This window comes from Daktulosphaira vitifoliae, unplaced genomic scaffold (assembly GCF_025091365.1).
Source record: "Daktulosphaira vitifoliae isolate Bord-2020 unplaced genomic scaffold, ASM2509136v1 Scaffold_30, whole genome shotgun sequence".
In the NCBI taxonomy this organism is placed as follows: Eukaryota; Metazoa; Arthropoda; class Insecta; order Hemiptera; family Phylloxeridae; genus Daktulosphaira; species Daktulosphaira vitifoliae.
In genome coordinates, this window is record NW_026099601.1 from 26,466 (window position 1) to 37,839 (window position 11,374).

Sequence of the window (11,374 nt, forward strand, 5' to 3'; positions counted from 1 at the left end):
TCTGTATTTTTATTTCAACATTTATCCTATATATTTTTTATAAGTAAAAATTATAGTTCAGACTTTTCATTTTTTAAGCTCTATAAATTAAGATGATATCAGTACTATTATAAAATTAAGTAATTTAAAATTTCTGTAAACGAGAAGAATAATTATTCTAAAAAATAGTTAAATAATATATTTTAAATTAATATCAATTATTTAAATATACAGTAGTGGACAAAATTATAAGCTACCCTCAAATTTTATATTTCATGCTTTTAGATTTTGGGTTTGTACGCAATCATAAAAGTTTAAAAAACATTACGAATTTAAAAATCGCTAATTTTCGAAATTTTTTTACTTAAAACTGCCATAATTTTTTCAAAAATGACCAAATCAATATAATTTTTTTTATTTATGCACGATGTTTTTTTCACATAAGAGTAAGAGGAATAGATCACAGATCGATTATTTTATGTGGAAGAGAGAGAGCGTAAAGCGAGTAAAAGATTGTAAAGTTATACCAGACGAGAGTGTAACTACACAACATAGACTGATGGTAATGGAGTTGTGGTGTACGGGAAAGAGAATAAACTAAAATAGAAGAAACACGGGGGAAAAATCGAAGATCTGTCGGTGGAAGTTGAAAGGGGAAAATGAAAAAGAGTTTGTAAAGATGGTAAAAGAGAGGACGTGTGTAATGTCGAGGGACATATAAATGATGTGTGGAATAGATTTGCTAGTTGTGTAAAGAATACTACAAAGGAGATTGTTGATGAGAGTAGGAGTAGAACGCCAGGAAACAAGGAAACCTATGTTAAGATGAGGACGTTCAAACAATCATAGAAAGTTAGAAAAAGCAATTAAAAGTATGGCAGAAGAGCAAAAGGAGAGAAAACTGGATGAAATATAAATGCTTGTGCAAAGAAGCCAAATGTGCAGTAAGTAAGGCGAAGTTTAAGAGGTATGATGAGTAATATGATAGACCAAGAACAGAGGAAGGCGAGAAAGAAATCTATAGACTTGCAAAGATAAGAGAGATAAGGTTCAAAGATTATCATTATATAAGGTGTATAAAAAGTGTTGATAATAAGGTACTCACTCTCGAGTGATGATAATGTGAAAAAAAGGAGGAAAGAGTATTTTGAAAAATTACTGAATGAGGAGTACCCAAAAAAGACATTAGAGGAAANAAGAGTATCAAACAAAGACATTAGAGAATATCTCGTGGAATGAGTGACTGATAGATTTAATTAGTGAGAAAGAGATATGGGAGGCTGTGTCATCAATGAAAAAGAAAAAGCAGTAGGACCAGATGAAGTGCCAGTAGAAATATGGAAAATATTAGGTAGTGTTGGCATAAGGTGGTTGAAGGAACTTTTAAATGAAATCTTATTAGAAGGGAAAATTCCAAATGAATGGAGGAATAGAAAAATACAAAGAGAGGTGCCGTGGTGCATGTTTTTTGCTGACGATATAGTGTTAATAGGAGAAAATAGAGATGAAATTAATCATCTGCTTTTCCGGGTCTAGACTATTGAATGATGAGTAGTCTCGGCCTATCTCCTTTTCCACTGGCTTTCCACGGTGTATAAGCCGCCTCACCCAAGGCGACCCAAGTAACTATGAGGTACTCGGGCCGTTGGGGCGTCTTTCTGATAATATACTTTACCATTAAAAAAAAAATGTCTGACTTTATTTTGTCTTCACGGTGAAAATGGCTACTGTATGCTATTTATGTGTTAAAATTCTCGATTTTATTTTTATATTTTTAACTTTGTAACGCTATAACTTTATGGAAAATGTATGGATCATAATAATTTTTATAAGATAAGTACTATTTATATTCTTCTTTTGTGCGACATACTTATTTTTTTTTAATCGGACCATGTTCCTTAATACAGGAGGGGTTCAACACTTAAAAATGCATATAGAAATTTTTTTTTTCCAACTTAGCTTTTTAATGTGTTCCGGAAATACTGACACTTTTATATATTTTTTAAATTAAAGCTTATATAATACACTATATTATATAAAAGGAAAATTTTCAGAATTTAGTTTGTTTTCATGGTGAAAATTAACATCAAAGTTAATAAAAAAATTCTTTTTATATTTTTAATTTTATAATGCTATAACTTTTTAAAAAATACATGGATCGATACAATTTTTATACCTCTTTAATTCGACATAGTTTTTTTAAAAATAATATAATTTTTCTTTTTATATTTGTATATTATAAATGTATATATATAATATATATTTATTCATATATTACACTTAAAAACCATAAAACTTGAAAACCTTTTGTTTTTAATAAATAATTTAAAAACAATTCATTTCAATATGATTATTGTTTAACTTATTTATTTTATCAAATAAAAGTGAACATAAGCTGGTCATCTTACATTGTTTTCGTCAATCAAATGTGAAACAATCCGAAATTCGAGAAAAATGCGACCGCAGCACTAACTAGTTATAAGTAATAAATACTAAAATTTTATCGAAGAATAGCTATTGTAGGCAATAGTATTCATTTACCCGTTCAACATAATAAAAAATACTTGAGTTCAAATCAGTGATCGAAATGGAAAATTTTTTGAACCGGAACGCATTTTTTTTTAATACATACTCTATACTACATACTAATGTATTTTTTTTACGAGCCGGAACGCTAAAAAAATTTTTGTCGTGAACCGGAACTGCGTTCCAGTCCATTTTGAGCCCTGGTTCAAATTGAGAGAATGATCAAAAATAGACATGTGCGCAATCTTGATGAGTTAAAAAAAGAAGTAGCTCTTGTTTGTCGAAATTTAAGTCATATTTACTGAGGAAATATTGCATAATGTATGGTACCAATATACAAATAAAACCAATGCAAAATAAGGGGTTTTATTTTAAGTTTCATAAAAAAAAAAAATTTCATGCATTTAATTGATGTTTAAACGTACAAGCCCAAAATCTAAATGTGTTAAATATAAAATTTGGGAGTGTCTTATATTTTTGACGATTACTGTATATAAATATATATATATATTATATGATACATATTATTAATTTAAATTTTAGATCTGAGTGGCATTCAATTTCTTAAACTGTTGTTTTTTTTTTGCACGAAGAAATAAAAGTTATGATGATTTCGTTAGTTATACTTTTAATGTAAGTTAAACTTAATCAATAGCTCTGTTAATCAATTAATCTGTTGACATTAAGATTTTAATAAATTCTCTTCGATTTTTTTTATTCAGAAATAAACAAAAAATGAAGTTAAAAATTATTCAAAATATTTTGTAAGTATGATACAGAAAAAATTGGTTTAATTCATAAATGCCAAATTAAAAATTTTATATCAAAACTTTTTTTAAAATCTCATTATACAAGTCGAATTATTAAATATTTCAATATCTATAATGGTAAATGTTTTTAATTATTTTTTTGTTATCTTTATATATTCGACGTTATATAATGATTTAATAAAATCTATTTTTTTCTTTAGATCACGAGAAGTTAAATATCTATAAAACTCTAGAAACGATTTCAACATTCAAGATGTGTGAAAAAAACTTTCGATTTTAAGTTCTGATTTGTGTAACTTGTAACTAAGATTTAAATTCAATACAAATTTTTGTATAGTTGTATTACATATTTACATATTTGATGCGTGTTAAATAAAATTATTTAAAATTATGAATCGAAATAACTTTTTATGAATTATGCAAATTTAATTCACCTTTGTTTTTTTGCTGTAAGATATCATACTTTTGGTTAATGATTTTTCCTTGTNGCTGTAAGATATTATACTTTTGGTTAATGATTTTTCCTTATATCAATTAGTTATGTACGCTATATTAATTTCATAAAAATTTAATTAATCAAACTTTGTCAAGCTGTGTAATCTAAGTAAAAAACGAAAGACATTATTTTATGTATTAAACTTATTTGGATAAATGACGCCTGTTGAGTATATTTGTATATTTTAAAAATGTATAGTACATGCTCAAAAAATTGAAATTATAAAATACTTTTTATGTATGCACATTATGATATTACAATGGAGAAATATTTATTTTATTTTTATAGTTTATTTTACAAAAAGATTATTTGAATATTAATTGATATAGTACAAAAATTGTGACCGTAAATTGTTGCTAATTGGCACTTGATATTTATCACAAAGATAGACACATTATACAAATTCAAATTCATTGTTTATTAGTTATATTATTTAATTTTTTCTAAAACCAAATTGAGTACCCCAAAATTACAAATAAAAAAATGATAACTTTTACTTTTCAAGTAATTTTGTATGTAATTAAGAGTTGCTTTAGTTACGTTGTGTAATTATACGCAGACAAGAACTTACCATTTAACATTTTTTAAACAAGAATTTACTACTTTCCTAAATCGACCGCAGTCGAGATACTCTTCCGTTTGAAAATTAGTTAACTAGTGGTTTGATTGATCACCATGTTCTCTAATGACAATTCCCTTTTGTGGTTCTTTTCTTTAAATTAATAGATCTCGACTAGTGCTTCAAATACATCGTTGTAATACTAAATATGGCTATAGCACCCATTAAATACTCTTAACTAATTTATTCTTTGATCCATTCTCTGATATTTATAGTTTTTTTTTTTGCTAAATGCGAGTAATTACGTTATAAAATATGTATATACTGCGTCCCTCGTGGCGTTAGAAAATATTAAAACTCACATTAAAACGTCTTTAAACAAAAAGTCAATCACTCTCCGGGCTCACCACCAACGAAGATTTTCGACGAATTTCAACAAACAAAATTGTAGATACAATATCTTTTTAAACAGATTAGCGTGAACATTCTCGTTTGTGTACGATTATTTATTCATATTTGTTTGTTAAGATTATAAGCATGTAAGTGGAACTACAAAAAACGTTTAGTTTACCAAGTTAATGGCAAGCATTATTTTTTTTTCAAAGTAAAGAATTAATAAGTAACTTAAAATATCTACATAATTCTAAGACAATCATAATAACATATTTAACTTCGATATTTAATGTTTTGTGTTCTGTTTCTTCTATACAAAAAAATGAGAAAATGAAAAATGTATACGTGTTTTAAACAAAATGATATTCATATTTCTTATTGGCCTAAACTAAATGATTCAAATCATTAAACGTTATTTTATTTCAAGGAGTCTTTCTAAACACGCTAAACTATTTCATAAAAATAACGTGACTGAAAATGCCACTTAAACAATTTATTGATGGTCATAAAAATGAATGATATTAATTGATGTTTTTCTAAAAAAAAAAAAGATTAATAATAACACCGTTGGGTCTTACTACATGACAATAATACTCTCTCCCAGTGAAGTGGCGTCTGTGACAGTAAATTATAAACGAAATGTTGTTTTTTCCCCGACGACTACAATACATGCTGAACGACGTCGTCTCACAGTTTCAGAATAATTAAAAACAAAAATGAGTCACATATATTACCTTAATGGAGAATAAAATAAAACATAAAAAACGTTAATTATAATTCGCAAACGACTGTGTAATACGATAGGAAATGTCTTATTAAATCGCAAAGTGATTTGGATTGGTTCCAGAGAGTAGATACTCAGAATCTTTTTACCGGTAAACCCCCTGCTAGCGAGTGTACATAGCCCTTGCGCCTCACCTTAGGGACCACCGTCGGGTTCAGTCGTAAATTAAAGGGTTCATAATGTTTTACTCATTTTATTCTTCCCGAGACACCTCGACCCGGACCTCCCAAACGTATTATTTTTATTATACAAACATACACACACTGCTGCAACAACAATGCGACGTCGTTTAACATGGAAAAGAAGTTGGTAACTGTGTATCATGTCGTCCAACACAGATGAATTACGATTAAATAAGATGGCTCATGATACTTCATAACCTACCATAGGAATTTGTAGTACTTGGTTGTGTTTTTGAATCGACCTAATAGTCAACTAAATATAAGTGAAACTATTATGCTGTAGTTTTTTTCGCAAAATTTATCATCGACTCAGATACCTAAAAGTAATCACCTTTTTTTATTACACAGAAAATTAAATATTGTTTATTCAATAAAAATGTATGTTCTTAGAATATTAAATTAAAATTGGGTTAAATGTCTGTAGAACGGATCTTTTTTTTTATATAATAGGTGTCAACAAAGAATAACGTATAAATAAATAAAATAATAAATAAAAATAATTAACAAATCATAGAGTATAATTAAAATAGTTTTAAAAATGTACAAATTAATCTATTTTAATTAGAGCTAATAAAAGATGTTAAAGTTTTTAAATACATAATACTTGATTACATTAATAAAAATTTTAATTATGGACATATTCGAAATTAATGCTTATCATATATTCAAAAAAAATATTTCAAAAGCTTAAAAGTCTGATAATTTTTTTTTCAAGAGAATAGTAATATAATATTCTTTAACTATTTACTCGTTTTAACAATCTTTATAACATCATCACAGTTTTAATGTTATTATCTTGTATGTTGTACATTGTCAAAGTAAGTTAGGGTAATACATAAATTGTGACATTTTAAAAAGATAGAAGTCACTAGATTATAATTATGAACACACACTATGATAATGTTAAACATTTAAAATATGAATCTTAAAGGGTTTAGATTGACTGTAACCTATTGTCAAACCTATATAAGAAACTTAACTGCAAGATTAAATAATTACTCATATTAAGTCCCACGTCGATTTGCGGTAAGTTAATGGAAATAACAGAACTCATAAGAAGTATAATTTAATGCTTAATAGGGTAATTCTCAGCAGGAATATTTCTACCAGGTAGGTCTATCGTTACATATCAGATCGGACGGATAGATAACTAATTCAAGCTACCGGATAAATGTCTTTTTTTAATAATCATTTAGTATGATTGTATCAACATTTATAAAATAACTTTTTAAAATGAAGGCTTTTGCAAATAACTTTAGTAACTTAAGAAGTTTCTGAAGATGATAATTATTTTTACTACCTATTGAAAATATTTTTTTATAATTCATTTCGTTTTAATGAGTGCACCTCATTATCACCATTTAATTAGGCAACAAAAGCACTTTTTTTAAATACATAATTAATAAAACATAAAATCTAGTTGGAATTTTTGTTTGGGTGGTCCAATCTTTTTATTCATAAACATATTTTTAAATCATTTTATATTTCTAAAAGCATCTCTAATATTCTTTCTATAGCTTTTATAAACTGATTGGTTGCATCACGTGTTAATTTTATATAAATATTATTATATTTTATGTGAGACCATCAACAATAATTGTGTAGGTGATAACGATTTATAATAGTTATTAAATTGGCTGTCTATTTAAGTGTGATTATTTTTATATACAAAATAGTTACTATTTTATTTATGCAGCCTAATTAAACATCATCATCGTGAAAATATTTTGTTTTATATCTTAACAGAATCTATCGTCATTTGCTCTATAATATATTACTTGATTATTAAACACGATAAGATAAAAATTTCCGTGAAAAAATGACAAAAATCTTAATCATAACGGATATAATATGTAAAAAAGCAATTAAATTAGTACTTAACTACTTAAAATTAAAAATACAATTAAAATATTAAAAGCGGTTTGTGGATTATACAAACTATGATTTTAGCAACTTATGTGCTTTTGCATATGATTGAGACGTAAAAAAAAATGAATGTATAAATTAATTAAATTTATTTAAACCTAATTCTTCATAGTAAACTTTTATAACATTTTTAGAAAATACAATAAGTTTGTTACAAGCAGATGAAAAATTGTCGGTATTTATTGACTCGGGTATGTCAATATTTAACAATAAATTTCGAAATGGACATTGTTTTTCATGTGTTTTTTTTAATAATCTACTATTAAATGTTATATATTTTAGAAATTCTGAGAAACTTCGTATGGTTTTCTTTACTGTTTTCTGGTTATTGACATCACTTTTGCTATTCAAAATATCCAGGGAATAATTAACAAGTTTTATCTTCTCAAGTAATTTTGTTATTGAACTACAAAAACATTTTAAATTCGAAAAACAATTGTCATGAAAATATTCTCCTATTAGTTTATTTAAAGATACCAATGTTTTATACATTATATCAAACATTTTAGTTGTCTCATGAACTGCATCAAAAATTTGTTGCACTAAATTTAAATACATTAAAAAATAACATTGAAATCTTACTTTATCAGAAAAATTTAATAGGGAAATTACATAGTCGCAATACTTAAACATTATTTCTGTATAAATGCACTTGATCAATCTTAATATATGTTGTTTTTTACAATGAAAATTAAGTTTGTCTGCTGGGTGTCTAAGAATACGGTTTGCGCTTATAACTTGTTCATTAAATACAATATTAATATGTTTCAACGATTTCCATCCACTTTCATTAGTAATTGTATTTATTAGTTGGATTACTTGCTTTTGGCTAGTATTATCATATATATGAACTGGATGTCTGAATCTACAATAAAATATATGCAATGTGATTTATAAAGTACATATCCTCTACTTTTTTCGTTAAATCAAGTTATTATAAGAAAAAATTATTCCACACGGTAGGTTTTATGGGCAACTTTTGAAAATTTAATAGATACCTATTGTTACTTTGTTAGATAATGATGAATGAATTATATAAAATATTTACCGGTTCGTAATCAGTTCGATAACTTTATTTTTTGAGTTAACATAATGGTTAAGTATATGTACGAGGAGAGCACATTGTTGAAGTCTTAATTGATTAGGGAGCATAGATTCTCATATAGCGTATAAACATTATTTCAACATTTTTTTGTTTACCATAAATAAAGGAAGTTCAATCGATGCCTTAAAAGTAACCACAATTAAACGAAACATATATGATTAATAATAATTAATCATATATGTTTCATATATTCATAATATATAATATATAATCATATATTTAGCTAAATATATGATACTAGATATATGAACTAAATATAGTTCGTGCGACAAATAATACAATTCAGTTACTTAAAAATAAATATTGTTATATTTTACCCTCAACCCTACCCCAGAACAAATACAGAAGAATTTTATAGATCTATCGGTAGTACAAGAATAAAAAGAATAAATTTGACAATTAATGACGTTAATTAAAAAGTTTTCTTTATTGCTCTACAGAGTTTTCAAATAAATTTTCTTACCCTTCTTTTTTTGATTCTAAAACTTGTTCAAAACCAAGATTTTTGTATAAATTTGTAAAAATTTCAACGTAATACACGTTAAGCCATTCACTTAAATAATTGCTCAATTCAATGTGTTTATAATGTTGCGCTTTATAGTCTTCTAGATTCTCTTCAAGTAAACATTTTGGTTTATGATTGTTAACAACTAGACTATTTTGCACTTTAATTTTCTGATAGGTCTCGTGACCTTTTCCTTCGATAAAATTGATCACATCTAAAATAACCTCATAAGCATCTTTTTTTGTGTTTGGATCGTTTGGATCAATAAAAATATGAGTATTTTGTTGAATTTTTAGTGTTGCAAAATCTACAAATGTATAAATATCATCTACAATAGGTATTGAGAAAGTTTTTTTTCCACACACTAATAGTTTAAAATCGATGTTGCTAAGATAGTTCATTACATTGTATAACTGTTCAAACATAGTTTTCGAATTTTCCACAACACTTTGAAGTAAAACTGTACAACTTAATAAATCATCTCCCAGATTGAAGTCATAATATTTTTTACATTGGTTAGCTATAGTGCGAATATGATCAATAAATGTTTTGATAACTTCTGCGTACATGTAATTTAACACATTAATTATAGCGTCGAATTTTTTTGATAGCGTTAAATTACTCTCTTTACAAAGAATGTCCTTAGCATTAAATCTTAACCATGTAGAGGAGTCATTCTTAATATCTAAATTCTGTATAAAATCCCATCCAACTTGTTCCTTTATATGATCCATTACTCCTGACAAATATTTCTCATATGTTTTTGGTCTTATTTTGCAACTCACAAAGCATTTTGTAGTTAGAATCCAAAAAGTATAAAAAATAGAATAAAATAACTTTGGTAACATGATTCACAATTTTAATTACACAAATTTTAAAGTCAGTAAAATTTTATTAGAAATAATTAATATTCCATTTAAAATATATATTGTAGTACCTAACATTTTTATATCATTTTTATTTAATATGCTATTTTAAACAAACACAGCGGTTGATTATTTTTAATTTTTTAAATAATATATTCAAACAATTTTTTTTATATACCTTATATTTAAAATTTGTATTAACTTCAAATGTCTAATCCATAACTATAACTTATATTTTCACACCATTACATTTGGTTTAATAAAAGCAATTTATTTTATTTTATAAATAGAGTGTTACTTTTATTTTTTGGCATTTTATATTTTAGCTTCGATGCGAAGCTGAGAAGATATTGGTTTTACGAAGACATTTTTTTTTTTTTTAGCTTCGATGCGAAGTTGAGAAGGTATTAATTTTACTATGATTTGATTTTTTTCCCAACTCAATCTCAACTTTCGCTGGACCGATTTTGATGAATAATATGTCAAAAGATTACACATCGTATCTAGTCAAAAAAATTATCCTCAAAAGTTGAAAAAAATTCCCTTGTTCTCCATAAACGTGGGAAATCCCCCAAAAAATTGCAAATTTAAAAATCGCTAATTTTCGATATTTTTTCAATTTTTTTTACTTACAATTGCCATAACTGTTTTAAAAATGATCAAATCAATATAATTTTTTTTTTATAGATACCTTAAATATTTACTTATCATTTTATATATTTTTGTGAACATTTGACCCTTTAACAGCCCACAAGAAAGGTTTCAAAATGGTAACATTTTTACAAAAAATTAACTTTTTCAACTTATTTTTTGAAAATGTTCCGGAATGACTGACACTTTTATATATATCTTAAATTAAAGCTTATGTAATATACTTTAATTTGAAAAAAAAATTTGACCCTTGGACTTGTCTTCATGGTGAAAATTACTACTGTATGCAGAAATATGGTATTTTTTCAATGAGTTTTTCAAAATAATTTTGAATGAATATTAAAGAAATAATAATTAGCATTATTTATATTTTAGCTTCGATGCGGAGCTGAGAAGATATTAATTTTACCATAGTTTTTCACTTTTTTTTGTGTCTGTGAACGCTCAATCTCAACTTTCGCTGGACCGATTTTGATGAACAATATGTCAAATGATCACATATCATATCTAGTCGAAAAAATTACCCTCAAAAGTTGAAAAAAATTCCCTCGTTCCCCGTAAACGGGGGAAATCCCCCAAAAAATTACAAATTTAAAAATCGCTAATTTTCGATATTTTTTCAATTTTTTTTA

At 26.0% G+C, this 11,374-nt stretch overlaps 1 protein-coding gene across 1 annotated transcript; it reads right to left on the reverse strand.

The window, feature by feature from the left end:
- Nucleotides 1-7,687: 7,687 nt before the first annotated feature.
- Nucleotides 7,688-10,125, reverse strand: LOC126908892 (uncharacterized). The gene is made up of 2 exons (XM_050691212.1): nt 9,184-10,125; nt 7,688-8,480 (listed from the first exon to the last, which is right to left on the reverse strand). The coding sequence occupies exons 1-2, from the start codon at nt 10,071-10,073 to the stop codon at nt 7,694-7,696; spliced, it is 1,677 nt and encodes a 558-aa protein (XP_050547169.1). The 5' UTR covers nt 10,074-10,125; the 3' UTR covers nt 7,688-7,693.
- Nucleotides 10,126-11,374: the final 1,249 nt, after the last annotated feature.

Coding starts and splice junctions, on each gene's coding strand:
- LOC126908892 (XM_050691212.1), bottom strand. CDS start 10,073: ATGTTACCAAAGTTATTTTATTCTATTTTTTATACTTTTTGGATTCTA. Junction 8,481..9,183: donor TTAGAATCAAAAAAAGAAGG/GTAAGAAAATTT, acceptor ATTTTATTGTAG/ATTCAGACATCCAGTTCATA.